This window comes from Marmota flaviventris, chromosome 1 (genome assembly GCF_047511675.1).
Source record: "Marmota flaviventris isolate mMarFla1 chromosome 1, mMarFla1.hap1, whole genome shotgun sequence".
Lineage (NCBI taxonomy): Eukaryota > Metazoa > Chordata > Mammalia > Rodentia > Sciuridae > Marmota > Marmota flaviventris.
In genome coordinates, this window is record NC_092498.1 from 23,577,004 (window position 1) to 23,601,140 (window position 24,137).

At 40.4% G+C, this 24,137-nt stretch overlaps 1 protein-coding gene across 1 annotated transcript in view; it reads right to left on the reverse strand.

Moving 5' to 3' along the window:
• Positions 1-24,137, reverse strand: part of Cpa2 (carboxypeptidase A2) — a 35,966-nt gene that overhangs the window by 2,394 nt on the left and 9,435 nt on the right. The window contains exons 2-10 of the mRNA XM_027950141.3: positions 14,498-14,579; positions 13,688-13,822; positions 12,991-13,086; positions 11,292-11,393; positions 9,343-9,441; positions 7,904-8,014; positions 6,749-6,839; positions 4,991-5,190; positions 2,651-2,735 (exon numbers count right to left, since the gene is read on the reverse strand). Of these exons, the coding sequence (XP_027805942.2) occupies positions 2,651-2,735; positions 4,991-5,190; positions 6,749-6,839; positions 7,904-8,014; positions 9,343-9,441; positions 11,292-11,393; positions 12,991-13,086; positions 13,688-13,822; positions 14,498-14,579 (1,001 nt within the window). The remainder of the gene's footprint in view (positions 1-2,650; positions 2,736-4,990; positions 5,191-6,748; positions 6,840-7,903; positions 8,015-9,342; positions 9,442-11,291; positions 11,394-12,990; positions 13,087-13,687; positions 13,823-14,497; positions 14,580-24,137) is intronic.

Here is a 24,137-nt window from a genome sequence, read left to right on the forward strand (position 1 = left end):
TGTCTGATATTTGCTTATCAGAAATGTCTTCAATATCTGTGTCCTCACCAAGAAAGAAAGTACACTAAACCTCAGCCTTCCAAATTCTACATTATTTGTAAATACTTCCAGACAAAGTATATTCCTTATAATAAAATGGCTAAGATTCAGGAGGAGGTTTCAGGGGTACACAATGTCCTTCTTCTGACATTCCAAACTTCAGCCTCCATTCATTCAGAGGCTGCCAACCAGACGAAGGTATGTGCTCCTCAGCCTTAAGCTGCCATCATCATCTCAAGCTAAGTCCACTTCTCTGTGCCCATTGCCACCACTCAGAGGGCTCTCCTCCTTGGAGATGGCCCTGATAAAGGTCGGGACAAGCCCACATGGTTAAAAGAGGTCTCAGCAAGTCAGGCATGGTGGTATGCGGCTGTAGTCTTAGCTACTTGGAAGGCTGAGGCAGAAGGGTCACTGAGCCAGGAGATGGAGATCAGTCAGCGCAATGTAATGAGATCCTGTCTCCATAAAAAGGTATCAGCAACTTTTGCAAATCAGTCTTCTCAGAACACAGCCTAATACACTCTCTCTCTCTCTCTCTCTCTCTCTCTCTCTCTCTCTCACACACACACACACACACACACACACACACACACTCCAAAGCTTTTCATTCTGTTTGATTTGATAATCTTGCTTCAGGAATGTCCCCAAAAGATCATCTAATAACAAAAGGAATTAAAAAAAAAAAACAGGTTCATGGTAACACTATTTGACAAAATATTAAAACAATTCAAGGGCCCAGTAGCCAGGATTTAGCCATATAGTGGAATAAGAAATATCTAGAATGCAAATACATAAAATTCTATAGGAAATGATACTAACTTTAAATAGCTGAACACAAAATACAGCAGACATGGATTCTAACTAGATAAATACATTTGATTGACAAAAAAAAAAAAGATCATAAAGTTTATTAAATGTATCATAAATCACAAAGAAAAAATTTCAAAATACTCAAAAAAGAAAAGCTTTCACCGGGCATGGTGGCACATGCCTGTAATCCCAGGGACTCAGTAGACTAAAGTAAGAAGATTGCAAATTCAAAGCCAACCTCGACAACTTAGCAAGGTCCTAAGCAACTTAGCAAGACCCTGTCTCAAAATAAAACATATAAAGGGCTGGGCATATAGTTCAGTGGTAAACCACTGCTGGATTCCATCCCTAGTACCAAAAAAGAGAGAAGCTTTCATGGCATGTAATATTATCAGATCATTAGTTTCTGCATTTCCATGAAGGGCTCTGAATATAGTAAATATCACTCTTTTGCTCTCCAAAACTCCCACTGAAAGCACCATGATTAGACTAAAGATGTATTTCCAGTGTTGAAAAAAAATTAAAAACTCACAAGTAGCAAGTGAGCCTTCCTGCAGATCCCCACCCCATCCTATGACTGTAGCTGTTCCTCTTGCTCCAGCCTGATGGACCACCTGGGCTGCCTCTGATTACCCCTTCTTACCCCTCCTCTGCAATCACTCTGCATAAGTCATTTCTCCTCCCTCCTGTGTCTTCCACCTTTCCTTCTCTATTGGTTCTTTCCCCACAGTCAATAAATATATTTCTTGTCTGAGGGGGAAAAAAATAAAGCCTTCCAAAGCCTTCCATTCTTCTCTCTCTCTCTGTCTCTGTCTCTGTCTCTCTCTCTCTCTCTCTCTCCCCCCCTCCCCGCCCCTTCTCATCCATTCTTCGGAGACTGCTCTGGTTAAGGTCACCAATAAACTAGTGATGAAAATTCAATGGAAAATGTTCTGTCCTCATCTAAATTGACCTTTTCATGGCCTTTTTCATTTTAACCACTGCCTCCTCTGCTTGCTCCTTCCCTGGTTTCTGAAATCTAGGATTCTCAGCCTCTCTGCCTGGACTTCCTGCTGCCTCAAACCTTGCTCCCCCTCTCCTCTCAGCTCTCTTTCCACTCCAACTATCTCTGTTTTCCTCTTCTAACCATGCTTTCTATGCCGACCCGTCCCAAATCAATCTCTCTCTCTCTCTCTCTCTCTCTCTCTCTCTCTCTCTCTCTCTCTCTCTCTCTCATCACAGGGCCATGTTATCCAGGATTGTTCCACCTGAATCCCCTACAACTATGTCAAGCTCGACATGTCGACAATTGAATAATGTAATCTTTCTAGCCCCACCCCACCCCCTTTTACCCTCTTGGGTACCATTCAATGACCTTTAGTGAGAAACCCTCCACATCCAATAAGCAACAAGAGTTGCTTTACTTCCCAAATCCTGTCCATCCTCAGTAGATGGCTCTAGTTTGGGAACTCTTCCTGTTCCCCTGGGGCAGATGTCCCTACTTCCTGTTCACCATCACTCCGGTCTCTACATTGCTGCTGTGTTCTGCCTAATTCTGCATGAGAGTGAGCTATAAGGAACTGGACAGTGTAGGAGGGTGCAAAAAAACTCAGATGCTTAGAAAGTTCTTCATTCTAGATATTACATAGTAAGTATCTCATGGAGGAGACCAGACTTACTGAAGGAAACTGGGTAAGGTTCGGTTCTATGCATGAAGTCCTATCCCTTTCACATCTAGGCATTTAAGAGCTTTGACCCAAGCTCACGTGGTGTCTGCCATCTTAGTGACTTCTTACTAACTTCCAGCACAACAGATACTTACAGATGACTGAGCAAATTGGTCCCACTTTATACTTGGTGCCATGCAGGCTTGTCACAGACTGGGCAGCCTTTTGGGCCAGTTCATCCTGTATATTGATAAAACCAAATAAAGGTGACTGGATAACACTTGCAACCTTGGAAATTGGTTGCCCAATAGCAGAATATAGACCAGGGAGTTCTTTTTTGTTTCAACCATTTTTCATTGAGAAGTGAGCACAAGAATACTTCTATTGGCTTTGAAATACAACATGAAGACCTTCATTGTTTACTTGGTCATCCGGGTTTTTGCAATATTCCAGGGTTCATTATTTTGCCACTATTCACCCTGTTCAGAAGTGTGGATGGAAACAGGGTACATGTAAGGGGACTAAATAAAATGTATACTGACCCCAGAATGTACCCAGAAAGTTGGTTTTTTTTTTCTTACTGGATCTCTACATTGGCTTATTTCCCTGTGATTGTCTCTTTTTCCAAGAAGCAGAGCTCAGCAAAATATTTTCCGTTACTTGAGGGTTCCAATTTTGACTGATTGAGGCTTTACTGTCCTTGCTAAGGATAAATGTAAGGTCTTGAACTTGGGTCCAGGAAAACAACTGTACAATTACCAGATGGGGGAAACCTGGCTCAGCTGAAGCCTGGGAGAGCCTGGGGGTTTCAGCTGTCAATGAGCCCAACATGAGTCAACTGCACGGTGTTACTGCCAAAAAACTAATGTGACCCTCAACTGTATTAGCAGAGTGCACGGTCCAGATGACGGCAGTTCCGGCCATGCTCTGCTCTGCACTGGTTAACCTGCAACATGAGTTCACATTCATTTCTAGGAGCTACCTTGAAGAACACAGACAAACCAAAGGATGTTAAGAAAACTGTAATAAGAATGGTGAGAGAACCTGGGCCCATATTGTGAGTGCTTAATGGAACTGATATTATTTTGGAGGTTATCCCTATCTTAAAGACCTAAGAGAAGAAGGTCAGTGGTCTTGAAGTAATTAATGCATTCACATTCCAAAGAGAAATAAACTTGCTCAATAAAGCCAAATGATAAACCAGGGCTGGTAGGGGGGGAAACAGAGGAAGAAGGTTTTCCTTCCCTACGAGGAAGAACTTTAACTATCAAACCTGCTTGCAACATGGAATCAGCCCCCTTAGAGGCAGGAAGTCATCTAAGTGTAGACTAGATGACTATCTGGTAGACATTTGAGGACCAGGTTTGAATAATTTAAGGTTATCTCGGTCGATTAAAAGTTCATCCTAGATTCCTTCCAACCTTGACACTCTTTTTTCCTGATTTGACTTTGAATGGTAAGAGTCACCATCAAAACCCTGACAGAGCCAAAATCCAACTAATGAGATGAAATATATGAGATATATCTGATGAATATAATGAGATATATCTAAATTGAAATAATCTATCCCATTTCTGTCTGGGGCTGCTGACAATAATCTATTTGAAGGTAATTTGTCCAAAAGGTCCCAATTCTGGACTTATCCCTAACATATGGGTTTCAAAAACCAAGTCTGAAAGCCAAATTGGAAATATCTGCACATTCTCTTCAGCATGGGATAGCTGTTGCTCAATTGCAAACAGTCTCCTGAGATGTCGCCATCTGACCTAAGGCTGCCGCCAATTTGCTTATTCCTGAAACAGGAAATATGACAGAAGGAATCAAGTTAGGGAATGAATGTTTTAAACTCAGTGCATCATCATAACAGGTCATAAAGTCAAAGGTCCCAGAAAAGCATTAGGAGAGTTTTGGGGAGCAAGGTTGCTTAGTATAGAGCATCTGTTCACCACTTCAAGAGCCTCAGATCTAAATTCAAGTGGGTTTTGGCCAGGTACAACTCAGGAGCCTGAGGCAGGAGGATCACAAGTTCAAAACCAGCCTCAGCAACTTAGCAAGACCTTCAGCAACTTATGAAACCCTGTTTCAAGATTTTAAAAAAATAAAATAAAAAGGACTGGGGATGTAGCTCAGTGGTAAAGCACCCCTGGGGGTTCAATGTCCAGTACTAAAATAAATAAATAAATAATAACTCCAAGTGTTTTTTGTTCGTAGGCAACAGAAAAGCACATCCTTATAACCCACGGTCAAATGAGGCTCCTGCTCATCTGGATTAAGGCAACAACATTTTCATGAATTCTATTTTCCAAGGAAACTTAGTTTAGGAAACTAAACCTTTGGTTGATCACAATCTTCTTAATTCCTGGACTTAACATCTATCATTTCCTTAACCTGTCATTAGTACACCTCCACCTCAGTGCCTAACTTCATGATTGACACTTATTTGTCCATACAACTGATGTTGTAGCTGAGCTAAAATGAAGTTGAAAAAAACTCACCAGTTCATCAAAGTTATCTGACTTGGTACATTTGTACCCATAAGGGTACATGAGCAGCTGCGAATAGCTATGGAGGGTAATGAAGGCTTTGAATTCCCCATGACTCTTGATGAAGTCCACTATGGATTTCACTTCAACTTCAGAGTTGGCCCTGGGTCCACGGTATGAATCGGAGCAAGGACTGCTACTGGCTCCAGGTCCTGGTGGGATGCAGGAGAAGCCCAGTGAGGACAATAAGCTTTATGAAAACACCACAGGAAGGAAGGGACCACGCACATCACTAAGTTTCTCCTCTGGAAACCAGAATCATTATGTTTGATCAAGACGTTTCCTAAGGGCATAGACAGGAAGCCCAACTGAGGAGATTCCGCACACATCTCTTCTTTAAAAAATATGGTTCCTCTATATGGCAGAAAGAGCTATCAAATTAGATCATCTCCTCTCTGTGGGAGTTGTTGGAAGAAAAGCTCGATTTAATATTATAGATGGAATTCCTGCATTGGGTGGGAGTTTTAGCAAATTCTTTTTCTGGGATCTTTTCCAATTTGTAGAATCCAAGAGCAAAAGATTCTATGCATCTGTACTTCCAAGTCACAAAGCCACAAAGGCAAAAAAGCCTCTGACACCCTTTCTGCCATGAGGAAATCATAACTACACTTGACCACAAGGCCACCTTTGGCCTTGACTCCCTCAGCAACCAGAGTTGCTCAAGAACACTGAGGTGGGGTTATGGCAGGGGCTCTGAATGCTAAAGAATCTCTTAGAGAGCAGGTAAGAGTTGAGATTCCCCAGACTAAGTGACATGGGTGAAATGTAAACAAGCCTCTGTCATCTTGAGTTTAAATTATTTAATAAGAATAACATTTTAGGGAGGAAAAACACTGGCATTGAAATGCTGGGAACTGTTCAATATTTTGGGTCTGGTGCTTTGATTATTTTCCCCCTATGCAAAAAAAAATGAATAAATAAATTGCAAAAGCGATGAATGAAGTTGCAACTCATCCATATGCTGTCACAATCCCCTAGCGGGTCCTGTCTCTATTCCATGACTCTCATTAATTCATTTGTTTTACAAATATTTAACGATTGCCTTCCATGTGGCAAATTCTGTGCTAGGTGTTAGGAATACTAGTGAGAAAAAGACAGAGCTCCTAACCGCACTGTTATTGTGGGCTCCTGAGGAGAAACCAAACAAATTTCAGTTCTGTGATTACAAAAGCATAAGGAGGTTTAACCAGTACCTAAAAGCATAAAGGAGCCCCAAACAGCCTGCCACTGAACTCCAAAACATAAGAGCTGCAAGCCAGCAACAAGCTAATATTTTACTTTGAATCTATTTCGAAAATCAATGTCTTAATCCTATTTGTACTTATTTTTAAGTTTTCCTTCTCGAAGCATCTATAGATGATGTAATGCTTCTCCTCGGAATAGATCCTAACCCCCTCTAGTGGCTGGTTCAGGGCTTCCTGAGCTCCCGCCATTGTGCAAAGTCTTGCTCTGGCAGCTCGGAAGCTGAACAGGGCTACAGCTTGTGGGAAAACCAAGATGTGAGACAAAATATATTAAATGCTGCTCAGAGCACTGTGACAGCACTGCGCTCCTGTGAAGGGAATTTAGTAAAGTGTTTTTCGAAGAGGTTTTTAAATGGCTTGAATCCTAAATGGGCTTAGCAGGCTGACGCACTGCAGAGCTCTGCAAACCAGCTAGTTAGCCAGACAGCAATCTAACCCATCCGTAGGGGCAAGTCCCTGCGCTCACCTCCAAAACCTGCATCCCAGTTTCGGTTAGGGTCTACACCGACACACAGGCTTCCAGAGACCTTGGACCGGGTCTTTCGCCACATCCGATTCTTTAAAATCCGACCCAAAAAGAATTACAGAAAAAAGAAAAACCGGTCATTCACCCTGATGAGAAGGTCCCTTCAGAATGCAGTTCATCCCTACTGCGCCCTCCCAGGAGGGTCTCTGTGCAATCGCACTGACTTCTCTTGCCCCGGAGGTGTTGGAATAGTTCCGCTCGGAATAACCCCCATCTCCTCAAATAAACATCTGCCAAACCACGTTCCATAAAACACTAGTTTTATTCAGTGCTAATCACCACCACAACAAAAAGCAAGGGAAAGAGAGTTCTGTGGTCGAATATTTGGGGGAAAGATGGGGCTAAATTGGTGAATTTACTTAAGAACTTTTAAGGATTTTTAATGCTTTCATGTTGTATATGCACCACTCAAAAGGATAGAGTGGGCGGCATTTCCTAGGTTCCATGGAACCCTTTATTCTTGCGATATCTCAAGGGATGACCAGTTGCTAGGACGAGTTTCTTTGAAAGCGCTACCATCGTCATCAGCTCGCTACAAGAATAAACTGGAGGCTCTGATTCATTTCGGACGTATCTGGGGTCACGACTGCCACAATGGTGTTTTGTAATGAGATTTTCAAGGGGGGAAAACCTACAAAACTCCTTTTAGTGATATTACAGAGGATTTCTGCCACAGATGGTAAAAATGCTGGGATGCATTGTACTGCTACCTAAATCTTACCGCAATCTAATTGTCAGCAGGTAACATCCGCCTTCTCTTTTCTATCAATCCCACCACAAAAAAAAGAAAAAAAAAAACCGCAGAGATAATTGGAACAAATCTCCTAGGTGACTCACTGGTGAACACTGAGCTCTAATAGCCCAGACTAACGGCTGAAATGGGCTCTGGCTGAGGCGACAAGTGAAGACATCATGTGTTGGAATAAGAAGTGATTATAAACATTTCTCTGTGCCTCCTTTCAGGGCCACTACTGAGAGATTAGGCATTCTGTTTAGAGTAAGTCGAGAACACAAAGATTACTTTTATTTGGTTTTTGAAGTTCCTACACATCTCCTTAAAGTCTTTGTGGAAGAAGAAAAAAAGTTCAGGCTTACTTGGGTTTGAGAGAACACATATCCATCGGGGTTTGTGACTGGCAGCAGGAAGATGTCCATGGTGTCCAAAATGGAGGTGATGGATGGATCATTTCCATAATCAGAGGCAATCTGAGCAGAGAACAAGTGCCATATCAACCTCACAGTCCCTCTCTTTTGACCAGGGGACTCAGGACAGAATATTAAGGCAATATTTTTTTACAAATGTGACCTAAGGACCACTGTTGACCAATGAGAATTTTCCCAAGTCTACTGCAGCCCAGTTTCCTGTGGTGTTAATATGTTTTAATATGCTCATGTCTATATTTTCATTTCTGGTCAAAATAATTTACTTGAATTAAGTAAAAATCAGTTATCATGTGCTCATTCTCCCTCAAAAGCAGCAGCTTTCTTCCTATGAATTCTGGTGATGCACGCTGCAACAGTGAGCAATGGTATATGTGGCTTATGTGGGTATGAACCAAAGAAAAAAATTTAAATATTCCTTAGTCCTCACACAGTATAGCATTCCAAAAGAACTCAGGACCAACATCAAATTACTTAAATATGTGGCAACTTTGTTAAAGATCCAGAGAACCGGTTAAATTTCATTTGGGGAATTACATTTTTACTTGCAATCAATTGCAGTAGAGTTGAAGTTTCTGCGGGATTAAAATTTATTCATTTCCTGTGCTCAGCCATCCTAAGGCATTATTATTCAACTGTTAAATATCCATTTCATAATACCCTAAAGGTAACCGCATTTTAATTGAAGGGAAAAATGTATCAATTGGTATGCACGTGGTTGCACATGCTTGAATGATCTGATGTGGATTGATTTCCTTTGCTCATGAATTAACATTCTGATTTATAGCATGTCATTTTTGAATTACTTAAGAAATACCAGACTAGGTCACACCCAGCCCCGTGTCCTGACTCTCATGCCAACAAACATGTGGAAGAGAGATATTGCTACATCCTGGCTTCAAAATCAGATTTGGGAAATTTTCAGAACAAACCCAAACACCCTTAACTAATTTCAATTTGGATCTCTAGGTCAAAGTCAACTCATTTTACACCTGTTTCTATTTTCTGTCTGAGCCCCCTTCAAGATTTTAGATATCTCCAGCACATCAAGCCTCAACCTTAAGAAGCAGCAAAGTATTTTTCTCTAATCTGTTCTTTTGCTGAAACCTGACTCCGGCCCTTACTTGCCCACTCCTTGGATCCCCTCGGGTTTGCTGTATCTTTTAAGGAGGGTATAGTAGCAGACCCAGGGGCACAAAGCCATGGCCCTGGATGGGGCAATATCAAAAAAGATTGGATGGATCTGTTTCCTGTCTATGTGGCAAGAGAAGGGCTCGGCAATAACTCAAGCAGGGACCACAGGGACTATTGTGTACTGGCTTGTGGGCCTGAGCCCAGAAAATCAAAATAAGAGGAATTTTAGGCAAAATGACCTTATTTGCTATCCACAGTGCAGTAGCTTGTGTAACCCACTCTCGAGCATGGATCCCAGCGTCTAGCCAGATGGCTGGCTTGTCTCCTCCGGTGCTGAACTGCAAAACACGAGTGGCAACGTGAATGGCTCTGCCTCTATGAGCACCTCGTCCCCTCTGCTCCCCCTGCAACCTCCTCCTTCTCTTGTCCCCTTTCTGTTATTGATGTGCTTAAGAGAGGAGAAGGAGATGCAAACAGTGTGCTGAGGATTAACTCTTCTCACTTAAGATTTTTTGTTTGGGTTTGGTTTTAGTTTTTTGGTAGCTTTCTTTTGACATAAACTTAAATACAAGATGGGTCTAGACTTCCTCCCTTGATGTTTGTAAAAACGTAGTTGCAGATAACGTAATGACATGAAAATGTGTTCATAGGTTTCAAATTGGGGAAAAACCAAGTTACAGAATAGTATATAATTTTATTTTTAAAAAGACTAATTCATATAAATATGTGTGTTCATACACATGCGTATGAGAAAAAAGGAGGGGAGAGGGAGAGAAAAGAGAAAGAAATAGAAAAAAAATGTTTATAAATAGTTGTGAAAGTAGAATTACAAGGATTTTTGTTTTCCTTTTGTTTTATTTTCCAAATTTATGCAAGGATTGTATTATGAAAATGCTCATGATAACCTTTTGAGTCCTTCATAAAATCAGGACAGGCAGGTTCTGTAGGTGCTTTCCAGAGTTTAAATTTTATGATCTAAGTGACTTAGTTTTATTTGGAACAGTGGCTTTGCCAATTGGATCAGTAAATGGGAAGGAAAAGATTATTTTTGCACCATCAACTTCTATCTCTGTGCAGCATCCTAAACATAGCAGATAAGGTAAATGAAAAATGCAAATCCTTACTACAAAAATTACATTTCACAGGTTTTGAGAGTTTTAGCTGAAAGTGTTCTGTGACTTTTCCTTCAAAGAGCTCAAGTGTAAAAAGCAGGGAACTTTGAAAAAGGCTGAACAGGACCACCTGGAAAAGGGAAGACCAAGAATATCCAAGGCGGATGAGAAATCTGGGGTTTCCTGACCCAGTTGGAGGCACAGGTAGAAAAACGAAAAAGAAGGGAGGGTAGTAAACTTTAGCAGCAGTACCCCGCGTTTTAAGTAGGCAAACCGCTCCTCCCAGGCCTGCTTTGGGAAAACCGCTCTGGGGAAATCCATCTGTCCCAGTTAGTCAGTTGGTTCCCAGCCATAACGTTTCCAAATTTAGCAGGGAGTTGTGACATTTAGCCCCTTCCACCCAACCAACTCTTTCTAGGAAGTCTGGGGAAATAATTTTCACTCTTTTTCAGGGCAAGGTGCAAAAGCTTCAAACCATCATTACGAAGACTTTCAGGAGTAACAAGTTGCAGTAAAACCTGAACATTTTTCAGCTATCATCAAAAAAAAAAAAAAAAAAAATCTCTTTCAGGGCTTTCGCCTTTGAGATTTAATTATGTCATCTTTTTGCATACTGCGGAACTGACGTTTTGTTTTTTGTGTGTGTGTTTTTGTTTTTATGCGGTTCAGGCAATTACTCGGTGTTTAAAAAAGAAAAAAAAAATGGCTTAAATAAGAAAAGGAAAAGAGAAAAGGGCAAAGAACTCCCACCTTGATTAATTACAGAATGCTCCCCAGCCCCCTCTCTGTCCCCCGCGCCGCCACCTCCCCCTCCTCGGCTCCTATTGGCGCGCGCCGCCCGCTTCCCCGCGAGCGCATCTAACCCGACACGAGCATTAATTCTCTCCTGCAGACCTGCGTCAGTTTGCGCAGGAAAAAAAGAAAGAAAGGGGGGCTGAGGAGGGTGGGGGGTGGATGCTCAAAACCAGCAAGGACCGGTTAGGAGAAAAAAGAGAGAGAGACCTGCTCTGCAGGCTGATGTGGGAGGGGCGGGATTCTAGAAGCATCTGGAGCAAAAATCGCCGCTGCCCCCGTACCTTGAGCACGTTCATGGGCCGGTTTTCAAAAGAAGAGCCAATATTCACTTTGCTCACTAGACCAGGGTGCTCAGCCACGAGGTTATCCATTTCTTGGGATATCTGAAATGTTTCAAATGATTAAATAAAACACTTGTAAATGAATACTTGGATGCATCTATTAGTGGCTTTTCTCGCCCCTCTCTGCCCATCCCCTCGGGGCACAGTGGAGAGGGTAGCACAACCGACTGCACTGGGGGGTCGGGGGCGTTTGAATCCTAGCTCAGGGATGATGAGTCATTCTAGAAAAAGAGAAGCCATTTTGCTGCAGCAGAACCGGCTCTTTCCAGTTTTGTGCAAAACAAAATGGCACTTGTCTGGGTTGCCTGTGGCTTTCCTCCACTCAGCTCTCAGGTGGAACTTTTCCAGCCAGGAGGCTTCTCCTCCTTACTAGCAGAAGAACACAAATGATAGTGGCATCCATAAGGATGAATGTGGAGGCTGGTGCTACAAAAGGCAGCGGGGCTAGTGCAGGCCTTTGGACAATGGGACGCGTGGACTGCAGACAGACTCAACACACCAACCACTCCAGCCCCTGTTTTCCAGGCTCATTAAAATTCTGTGCATTCTCCAGCAGCCGGCCTGCGTTCATTGCTGGGACTGAGACTGCGCATCCAGAAGTTACTAGGATGAAAACAGTCCTTCCAGCTGTTGTTTGCAGCGCCGGAAAGGGGGAGAGAGGCATCTTGTTACTTCCACTCCTTTTCTTCTTCGCATCAAACTAAGATACAGCTATTTATCTATACCTATCTATATTTTTTCTTGGGGCAGGGGGAGAACATTAGAAAGGTAATAACAAGCATATATTGTATTACACTTGTGAGGTCGCTCCATATTAAAGTGCATTAATAATTCTGTCACTGAAACAAAGCAAGTGAGTTCAGGTCACATTTCACCCTCAAGTAAGTTTAGGTCAGAGCAGTTTTACCATGAAATAAATTAGGGGATTTTTTCCCCCAGAGTTGTTTGCATTTTAAAATTAATTTAGAGATTGAGACTTCCTCCACGGGATCTTTTCTACTCTCCACCTCACCCTTTAACCCTGCAACTGCAATCTTCTCTACCCCCATCTACTCCCAAGTAAGTCAGTGCAGATAAATCCCTGTGGGCCCCAAGAAGAACTCCGTGTCACAGAGATAAGTGCAGCTTGCCCAGGTACCCAGCATGTGACCATGTGACCCAAATGGAGAAACGGACTAACATAACTCAAGAAAGACCTCAGAGACTACATAGAAGTCACTACTATGTAGCCTTGGAACCCTGAGCACGGTGAGAGGCCCCCCCCCACCTTTGTCTGGAATTCAAAAGTGTCAAGGTGGCCCCTGATTATATCAATGATGGCAGCCGTAAAGCACAACTCTCCAGAGGCTCAGAAATCTGCAAAAGTCTGTTGAGGGGAAGATCATGAAAGAGCTATTCATGAGCTCACTTAAAACACTCTGAACACTTCCAAAATAAGTATATGGTTGTTGGTATGGGCAGGTGGAATTCAGATCCTGCATTAAACTACTGACACTGATACAATCCCAAGGAAACTTGGAGAAGATGGAAAATAATAGAATAATTTCTAGATCATTTTATCACTACAGGGAATTAGTGGCCTTATCATCAGAGAAGAGAGTGGCCCATTACTTGGATGAAAACATTTTGAAACACCTACCTCTTCCAAGGTGTGGTAGGCCCCAAAGTTGAAGTTACCATTTCGTTCTCTTCTCCGATTAAGCAGCATTTCTTCATTCTCTTGGTCCAACAGAACCTAAGACAAACCAGTTCTACCTATGATTTAGTTAGTAGCAATGCATTTCAGTTTATAATTGTAAAGGAAATGATGACACTCAGTTCCCAGTGCCAAGCTTTCCTCTTCCTGTGCTCTACACAACATGACGTCTCTGGTTCATGCCTTTCCCCTATTCTGGCAGCACTCTGAAAGGGGATGGGACATTAATGAGGCAGTGGCCAGCCTGACCCTGCCGGTAAAGGATGAGGGTATGGGGAGGACATACAGTTATAGTCTTAAGGCTCATCCTACCTTTCTGAGTCAACCTCTAATGACAAGCTAATTGAATAGCAACTTGATTTTCCCTATTTTATTAACACCTTCATATTTATGCTTAGTCTCTCCTTGGCTCTTTCCCTTCAATTCTTTGTTGCCATATTCCAAAACTTGTGACAGACGCAAAAAGGAAAGAAACAGTGCCTCCCTACCCAACCTGCAGGGGTAGCACATATGGCTGGAAAATCCTAATGATACCCACAGGTGCCTTCCCTGGCCAAGAGGGCTCCAGGATAAAAGAAGGGGAGCCCTCCGTTCATGTGGACCAGGAAGCCTCTAGAAATCTGGTCTATAGCATAATTACCTGAACATCTTCGATCATGATGGAATAAGTAATTCCCTGGGATTCCAAGAAAACTTTGACTGCAGGTACACTGACAAAGGGAACCCGAACATGAGCTGTCTCTCCTGGGGTGGTGGGTGATTTCCAAAAATCAAGCTAGAAGGGATAAAAGGACAAGCCAAATAAATGAGTAGGTTATTCTAGGGGGAAATGGATAGTTTCGCATTGATAGATTTCAATGTGTTTGCCTAGTTTATCTTGAGCCCACAAAATCCAAATCATTGTGAAATCACTGAGTGAAGGCAACAAGAGTTTTTAGATATCCAAGCATCAGCAAATGTGTTATATTGCCCACCTCCCCTGCATGGCTAGATAATAAAACTGGCAAAGGAAAAGATTATTTAAAACTATGGCAGTTGTTTTTTTTTTTTTTTAACAACCTGGCATTCAAGTGATCCAATTCATTTCATGATACTATAAATCATTTTAGAAGGGAACTAATGCATTAAAAGTGTTTAATATCTTTTCCAAAGTTTTTACTATCACATTTTATTTTATTTTTTCATTCTTATAATATACCTGTGGGATAGAAGAATGGTATGTTTATCCCCATTTTTCTTAATGGCAAAATGAGTCACAGGAAAGGTAGGTGACTTATCTAGTGCCATGTAGTTGGTACTAGTGCCCAGGTTTTTGGAATCCCAGCTCCATGAGTTAGCATCCCACATTCTGTCAGAGGAGTCAAAATACAGTCCAAAATAGGTGTCAATCATTGTATCTGACTGTAGAGTATTCATTTTGATAAACAAAAGCCCTCACTGGAACAAATACCTGGAGATGTTCTTCAGCCTCCAGTTGCACCAGATTTTTAATTTGTTCTTCATTGCGTGGGATAATCTCCAGAACTTGGTCTCTAAAGAGTATTAACATAGACATAAACTTGAAAGCAAAACCTGGACACTGCTTCCTGTTGCTTTTAGCTCCTGTCAGCCTCTCCACGTAAGAGATGAATGCAACAGTCGATAATCACTCTACCAACCCAGAAACTAATAAATAGGATAGTGACTCACATCCCCAGAATAAGGAGGTGATAGAATGACTTTATTTCCTCCAAGGAACCGTTATCTAAATAATAATTAAAAGGGGTACCTGCTCCTACCACAAAGCTTGTTATTAACGTTATCTTTCCTTTAGCTAATGAGTATTTGTCAAATAACACCTACTGCCCATAAAGCATCGGCTTTTAATCTTTGTGTGTTCCTGTTTTCTTAGAAAAAAAAAGTTTAAAAACAAAACAAAACCTGGGATTATTAATTTAGTGCTTGGAAGAGGAATCAAATTCACATCTGTGTAAAACTAACGTTTTCTGGGTTTGGGGTGGTTTTGTTTGTTTGTTTGTTTGTTTTAGTTTTTGCAATGATAAAAGTATCAGGGTTCCATCTCCAAACCAGATTTTTGTGGTCCAAACCCGGAAATTGCTAGGGAAAACTGGAACCCAGACAAATCAAAGTGTCTCTGTTTACCCACTTACCTAGCACTTATAATGGCAAATAAAGGATATCAGGGACATTGTGGCAGAAAAGAGAAACCCCAAAACAAGAAAGCATCTTCTTAGAGAAGAGTTTGGGTAAAGGAGCTGATTCTTATAGGTTTTCTCTGGGGACAAAGTCTTTTCCTCCTTTAACTCTTTCTTCAAGCTGGCTGACTTTCTATCCTGTGGGGAAGATTCAGACAGGTACAATGAGCCACAGAAAGGGACCAGAATCCAGTTCTGAAACCAAACCCCACACGATTTCCAATGAACGTCAGTGGAATACATGAGCAACAGAATGCTTGCTCTTTAAGGCTTTTCTGCCTCCAAGTATCCATCTGCCACAAATGGTCTGAAAATTCTCCCATTTGAGTCTCATTACTTTGGGTTAATGCATGGACTCCCAGGAGTCCTCCATTCATATGAGAAGGAGCTTGGAAAAGTAATACATTTGGCTAACATTTCCTGGTGTGTGTTCTAAGGAACAGTAGTCCTTTGAGTTGCTCAGGGAAAAAAAAAAAGGGTGGGGAGGAGATTGATGATTTTTTTAAACATTGGGGTCCATGCTGCAACCTTGATTCCCTCTTAAAGATTTATAATACACACTAATTTAGTCACAGTTCCTAGGAATTTTATACTTTGTTTAACCCTCTGATTCCCAAATGTATTTGACCATCTACTTTCTTGGATCAAATTTATTTGACTGCTTCATTAGTTCCCTGAAACACTCTCCAAAAATTCTGCCCACGGGCTGGGGATGTGGCTCAAGTGGTAGCGCGCTAGCCTAGCATGCATGAAGCACTGGGTTCAATTCTCAGCACCACATAAAAACAAAATAAAGATATTAAAAAAAAAAATTCTGCCCAAAGTCCTTCATTGAATTGTGGAACCAAAGCACTTCAGAGCAAGGATGAGTCCTACAGCTAAGAGAGAAGTCTGTCTGAAATCATCAGGCCTGGCCTTCCCACTTCCTGAGGTTCCACCACCCAGATTCTAAATCTGAAGATCAGGGAAGACCAGAGCTGACATAGAGAATGAAGCTCAGAGAAGTGGAAGGAAGGAGGAGAGTAGTCTTGACACTTATTGTGACCCTGAGACAAATGGGCCACATGGTCTGATCTCTCCTGCTGTCCATCATCTCCACCTTCTGATCATTGGCAGGGAAAAGGAGAAAGGACAGAGAGAAATAGGGTTATTTGTGTTCTGTTTTGTGAAATATTATTATGCAAAATGGCATCATCCCTGTCATATAAAATGACCTCATAAAACAGAGTTGGGGGCACTGGAAAGAAAGGGAAACAGGCCTCAGACATGTGCTCTGAATATCTCTCACAGAACCAATCCAATGAAACTGCCTGTCCTACTTTTACTTAGCCAGTTATGAAAGAACTGCCAACTATGACCAGAAGACTAACTTTACATATTAACTCCCCCAACTTGCCAATCAGAACTTGCCTGTTCACACAAGCACCAAGAGTACCAATGAACTTTCATTCAAAATCACTTGCATAGGTTTCTCCATCGTGATAAATCCCTAGACCTTTCCTTTGTTCTCCAGACACACCACCACCCTGGGCTGTGCATGCACGTTCTGGGATTGCAATGCTATTCTTTATTCCCAAATGAAATTTCATTTATTGGAGATCCATCTCTATAATTTTCGTTTGACTTGGATAGTTTTCACTTTTATTTTCTTTTCATGTCTTTCATCTATTTTTGATCACCCTCTCCTATATTTCCCACTTATCCTCCCACCCTGATCTAAGAGAACTCTGGAAACACTGCATACACACACCCATTATTCTGTAATCATCCAATGAGAGACTCCATAAATCAGGTAATATAATTCAAATAAGCACCAGAAAACAAAACTTACCCCACAAATGTTTCTCGACTGTAGATGTGCCCAAAAAGGGCACCAAATAACAGGATCAACCTCATGGTCAAGCCTTTTCCCAGATTCCAGAATTCAGAGTCCTTCCTGAACTTTATTTATAGGGAGCACAGCTGAGGCTGATCTGTTGGCCCGCTGAGAACCCAAGTGAATTCCCACATGGTAAAATTCCCACCTGCATGTGAAATCTCCAAGGTTGCAGACACCCACCAGTGTGATATCACCAATCTGTACATTTTTCCATTCCTGGCATGAGATAACAAACTTCGATGGAAAGAAAACAAAATTGGCCAGAGCATATCAAGGGCAAATCATACATTTATGATTTAGAACATAAAGTGCCATTTGCTCTGCCCAGTGATAGAAGCCAGATTAATAGACCTAGAGGTTAAAGTCCTTTCTGGGTCTCTGACAAAAGAAAAAAAAAAAAGGGGCAGAGCATTTATAGTAATTACTCAGGCATCCTGTCTATCACATTCCATTAGTTTGCTCATTTGTTTATTTTTACAACATTTACCCTGAAACACTGCAATCACTCCGTCCACATCTGCTGAAGGTCCCTGTAGATGTGGCCCATTCCAGTCCTCACTCTATATTAAAGCAAAACAGAATGCCTTTTAATATTCAATTTTGCCCTGTCTCTAAAGTGATCCATCTGCATTTGCACCAAATTGATATCCCTATTTCTGTGCTTTTTCCCAAAATGAAAATGTCTTTCTGATTATGACAATAAGGTTGCCTGTTATAGAAAGTTTTGATTAAGAGGAAACATTTTGTTTAATCACCCATAATTCTTCCACCCAAAGAAAACCATTTGGTGTCTATCTTTCCAAATTTATTTAGATGTTTTAGAGGTTTTTTTTTTTTTGTTAAAGATCAGACTGTATAACATACATTGTTTTTTAAATAAAAGTTTATTTTAAACAAAACTGATCTTTCCTTTCTTGTCCATAAATATAGATCTCCAATAATCCAACTTTGTTTCTCATTGCATAAGAAGAAAATACATCTATTTTCTTTTAGAAACCACAATTTCTTGCATTTGAGTTGTTGACACGCATTCTATTCAGTTTTGCAAAAACAAACAGCTGCAAAGAAATTTTCGTCTGTCCTGTGTGTGTCAAGTTCTTCATCTGCACAAACTTTCAATCTCTGTGTTTGAATTCTCAAAGTACCTACTAAAAGAGAAAGGACTGTATATCATGTTTCTGATTGAAGAAATCACTGAATTAACTTGGGTTTTCTTTCTCTTAAAAATCAAATAGAAGGAGCTGGGGTGGTGACTCAGTGGTAGAGCGCTTGTCTACCATGTGTGAGGCACTGTGTTCCATCTCAGCACCGCATTTAAATAAATAAAATAAAGGTCCATTGACAACCAAAACATATAAAAAAAAAAAAGAATCAAAGAGAAGACAAAAGCCAAGAGGCAAAGGCCATATTCATTCTCATGTCCCCAGCAACTATCAAATAAATAGTAACTCAATAAATTCACATGAAAATACTTGGAAAACGAGCCAAATCTTCCTGGGTAACAAGCTGGGTCTTAGGGCAGATAGGATTTTCCAAGGTAAGTGTGAGAAGGGCTGGGTGTCTGGGGATAAAGAAAAGCAAATTAGAAGGAGAACTGGGAAAACACAAGCACTTCACTGGGTTAAAGAAGAAACTTGATGGACTGGATGGACCTGGGGATGTTGGAGAGGGTAAAACACAAGAGGGTGGAGCCAAGTGGTGGAGGGTCTCACAATCCAAGCAGGGCAGCTTGCACCTGATGAAATGAAGAAATGGAGAGCCTTGGAAGGGCTCTGAGAGGTAAGTGATTGATGGGAGTAGCACTGAAAATGTTGACTCTTGCAGTCTGAGTGGCAGTACAGAGATTCTCTAAGCAGGGAGCCAAGAAGGAGTCTTCTAGAGAAATCCAGATTTAAGATGATGTGTCTGGAATGAGTGGTGGCAATGGGGCTGGATAAGATGGGCTCAGAGAGGATTTTTAGTAAACAATTTTGAGCCCGTGGTGAGTAACTGGTACCTGGCTAAGTATAGGAGAAGTCAGGGAAAGGATATTTTCCAGAGAGTGCTAAAGGAGGGGCTGATAGCCCCCTCTTCAGTTGTTTCCCCCCCCCAATATCTTCCTATTACACAGTGTGAGTTTCCACTATAAGAATTTGTTTTGATTATTTTTCCTACTGGTGTTGCTGACACGTACAACCCAATGAATTCAACCTGCTACATGAATTCAAAAGTATAGAGACATGATAGCTCTCTTTTCTTTCTGGAAGAGATAGTGGGGACAGGCCTAGTCCTATAAGCCTTACTCCTCCCACTTCACTCCTGAGTCCAAAGGGGAGAGAGCACTGGGGGTAATGCATGAGTGAGGAAAATGAATATTCCCTAGAATAGATGAAAACAGTAATTAAAAAATAAATAGAAGAAGTTGGCAGCGGAACAAGCATAGCCTAGGAGGAGGTTATAGGGAACTCACCAGAAAGCACTGTTGTTTCTGACAACATAAATGGATCCGTATCACAATACGGCATTGTCCTCTTTACCTCCTCATCATTCTAGACATGGGGTAAAATCTGTTTTTCAAACAACTGTATTGAACCATACGTGGTATATAACAAACTGCATGTATTTTAAATATGCAATTTGATAGGTTTTGACATAGGTAATACACCCATGATGAAGCCATCACCCCAATCAATATCACATATCACATATCCATCATTTCCAATAAAATCTGTTTTTGAAAATCACTGAGACAATCTCCAGCCGGAAAGTGATCACTGAAGGCCCCTTGCTTTGCAGATGAGGAAATGAGGCCCCAAGAGGGCAAAAGGCTTTCACAAAGCCCCAGGGCTGGTCTGAGGTAGAGCAGGCACCAGGAGCTCCATTCTCAGGCCCCAGTTCCTGGCTCTGACGGCTGACACTCTACAGTGCCCAATTAGTCCAGGTAATTCTACTCGGCTCTAGGAAAAGACCATTTTAGACCAAATGCTTCTTTATCAACCCATCTCTAGGGAAACTGTAATTTAGAAAGAGAAAGATGATAGCTCTCTTTGGAAAAGTGCTCTAATGGCATGTTACTCCCTATGAGGATGATGTTAGGCACACTTCTTCGTTTTTGCCCTTTAACCCCAGAAGGTGAGAGCCTAACTGCAGGGCCAGAAGGATACAGTATGAGACTGAAGGGAACACAACTACAAAATTTAAATCCTTCAGCACAGTCTCCAGACACCAAAGCTCTTCAAAACCAAAACTATGGATGTCTTTGCCTACATAAACATGGTTATTCATAGTAGAATGAATTATACAGCACAATTAATAAAGTATTCATGAGACCTTTTTAGAACATTATGAATTAAATAGACTTTGGTGCTTTGACTGGGAAATACACAAAATCGTGGTTTCTGAGATGGAGGAAGTGTGCTCCAAATTTTAATCAACCAAACCCAAAGCAAAATTTTCCATCACAGGAAGATGAAGATTGGATCAGAGTTGCTTGACTTTATGTAGTACCTTTAAAACAAGGAACCTTTAAACCCTTACGGGATTTCTTAATTTTGACAAATGTAACATGGTTACATAAGCTGTTAATGTCAGGAGAATCTAGGTGAGGTGCATGGGTATACAACAGGACTCTACTATCTTGGCAACTTTACTGTAAATCTAAAATTATTCCAAGTATGATCCCCAAATAGAAAGTTTATTTAAGAAGATGAAACTTTCTGGAAAACCACCTGCAAAAATCATTGAAAAGGCAAACAATGTACAGAGGAAATAATTGCAGCATGGATAAAGAGTTAATATCCCCATGTAAAGAGCACTCACTAACTCTATAGGAAAATACCTTGCAGAAAATGGATAATGGCAGAAATAGGCAGGACCCACCCACATACCCACACAGATATGAAACAAACTTTAAAAAAAAAAAAAAAAAAAGTAAATTCAAGACTATGGAGTCTCTCATTGGTAGAATGCTTGTCTGGAGTGCATAAGGCCCTGGCCAGGTTCCATCCCAGCACCACATACAAAAAAGAAAGAAAAAAAGTCAACATCCACAATAATCAAACAAATCCTATTTTTGAAAATGAGATGCTTTTTTTTTTAACCAATCAGATCAACAAAGTTATTGGGGTTTGCTGGTTTTGTTTCTTTTTCTTTTCTTTTCTTTTTTTTTAATTTTTTGCTGTGGTAAGTTGGTTTCTTAAAAAAATATGGGATGTAACTTGGTGGTAGAGTGTTTACCTAGCATGTGCAAAAACCCTGAGTTCAATACCCCATACCAAAAAAAAACTTAAAGTAAGGATAAAAAATCTCCCAGGGAAAGTTAAGAAAATGAGCTCTGAGGGAAGATCATACATTGTTACAGCCCTTCCAAGAATGAGATTTGGCTATTCAAATCCAAAAACTTACAGACACCATTCTACTTTTTAGGAATTTATTCTAAGGAAATCATCATGGATACACATAAAGATTTATCTAGAATTTTATTATTTAAATGATGAAAAATTAGAAAACCCCCATTGTCTTCTAATTGGCACAAATCAAATAGAGCAAACCCATACCAACCGAAAATGAAATGACCATTAAAAATGGTGTCGCAGGGCCTGGGTTGTGGCTCAGCATTAGAGTACTCACCTAACACATGCAAGGCCCTGGGTTTGATCCTCAGAACCACATAAAAATAAATAAATTGATTAATTAATTTAAAATATATATATATATATATATATATATATATATTTTTTTTTTTTTTTTTTTTTTTTTTTAAAGAAAAAGATGTTGCAGGGTTGGTGGTATAGCTCAAGAATAGAACACATGCTTAGCATGTACGAGGACTTGGATTCAATCCCCAGCACCAAAAGAAAGAAAGATGTATATAAAAATATAAAGACACACAAAAAAGTTCACAGAATATTAAGATTTTTTTAAAAGAATCTTACATTACAAAACAGGTATTCAAAATGATGATTATATTAGAAAGAAATACACTAAAAAGTTAACAGTTATTCAGCTATACAAATTACCAAAACTTTTATGTAGTGAAAATAATTTTAATTTTCTTCATTTTTCTTATAATTTAAGTAGAAAGAAAAAGAAAAAAAGACCAAATTCCCTACTGATTTGATATGGGGAAACCACAGATTCTAGCATCTTTTCCTAGACCTTGATCTTATTGCTGATTAGGCTTCTCTCTTAACATTGTGTTTTCTAAGCTGGCTTTCCTTTTGACCCCCAAGTTCCTAATTTGAGTTCCCCCAAAGACTTTTTTCCTACCCACCCATTCTTTGGGGTTCCCAGAGTTTACTACCCTGGAAGCTCTCTGCTGCCCCCTTCTGCCACCAGCAGACAACCACTGTCAATCCATCAGGTCCCAGTTTACACTGGGCTCCTGCCTTCTTCTAAAGACAACCTTTATCATTGCTTAAACTGAAAAGTCCATTACAAGAAGGAAATTGACAAATGAGTTGAAGATGGAACCTCAGGTTTAAGCGTGGTCATGTTTCCCCAATATTACTTCAATGAGCAAGAAAATCAGGTAGATACACTGAAGAAATTTGACTCTCTGGGGCCACAGACCAGCTCAGGCCATCCTGCTCTGTTGTTCCCAGACAACAAGTACTCACCGAATCACCATCAAGAAACATTTCAAGATTCTCTCAGGGTCCCTTAAATTTCATGTCTCTTCTGTCTCCTGCTCCATTTCATAGAATCCAGAACCAAACGCGTCAATCTGTGAGCCATGAAGCCTTCTTACCATCCATGCCCTTTGGAATCCAGTCTTCTCATTGTCTTTGATTATGCTTGTATGAGGCTATCATGGTGGCATCCTCTTTAAAGGGAACACTTTTTCATATTCTGAATCATTGCCACATTATTAAAGATAAAATGGGGAAAGAAGTCCATTTCACAAATTCTTTTTTATAATAAGTCAGTTGGGAAGAACAAATGGATTCCCTCCACAGATCATTTTATATACAAATAGCCATTTGTTCTACGCTAGGAGGAGTAAACAAGGCCACCCGCTACCCCCATGTGAAGATCTGTCTTTTCACCCTTCTCTTCATCAGTTTATCATTCTTGATGACTCCTTTCCAGGATCCATGAATGGATTCCTCGTTTGTGGAATTCCTACTGTATGGCAGAAAGAGTCCCAGAGCTCCAAAGAGGACAAACACAGATTTTTTTTTTTCTGCCTACAGCTTAACATCCAGAACAGCACTGTTCAATGCACATGTTCTACATTTGCACTGTGAGTGCTTTAGACATCAACTACACCATGTGTGGCTATTGAGCTCCTGAATTGTGACTAGTCTGATTAGGCAATTAATTTACTTTTTATTTTTAGTTGTAGTTGTACACAATACTTTCATTTTATTTATTTATTTATTTTCATGTGGTGCTGAGGATCCAACCCAGCACCTCACACGTGCTAAGTAAGAGCTCTACCTCTGAACCACAACCCCAGTCCCTTAGACAACTAATTTTTAAAAATCTGATTGCAGCTAATTTTAACTTAAGTTTCAAAATTTAAACAGTGTAAAATATCTTTCCTTTAGACACACTTTATTGTTTTGGGAGGGCAACATTTTAACTGTTAAAAATTTAACATTCAAATTGAAGTATGTTGTACATGTAAAATACACACCGGATTTTAAGTACTTAGTATGAAAATTAGGATGTGAAATAACTCAATAATTTTTGTGTCCACTTCGTGGACAAATGACAATTTAGGGGACATAATGGGTTAACAAAATATATTATTAATAATACCGTTTACCTTAATTATTACTTTTACCTTCTCTAATATAGTTACTAGAAATTTTTAAATTACATGTGTGTCTTGCAATAAATTTCTGTTGGGCAGCCCTAGTTCAGAGGTGGAAAAATGATGTCTAAATAAACAGTCTTTTAACATCATACATAATAAGTTCCTGGAAATGTGTAGAAAAGTCTAATGCGTAAAAATTGACCAGTATAGTTACCTGCTATAATAGGGTGAGATAGCTTCTCAAGAGCTACAAAAAGAAAAAATTAAAAAAAGT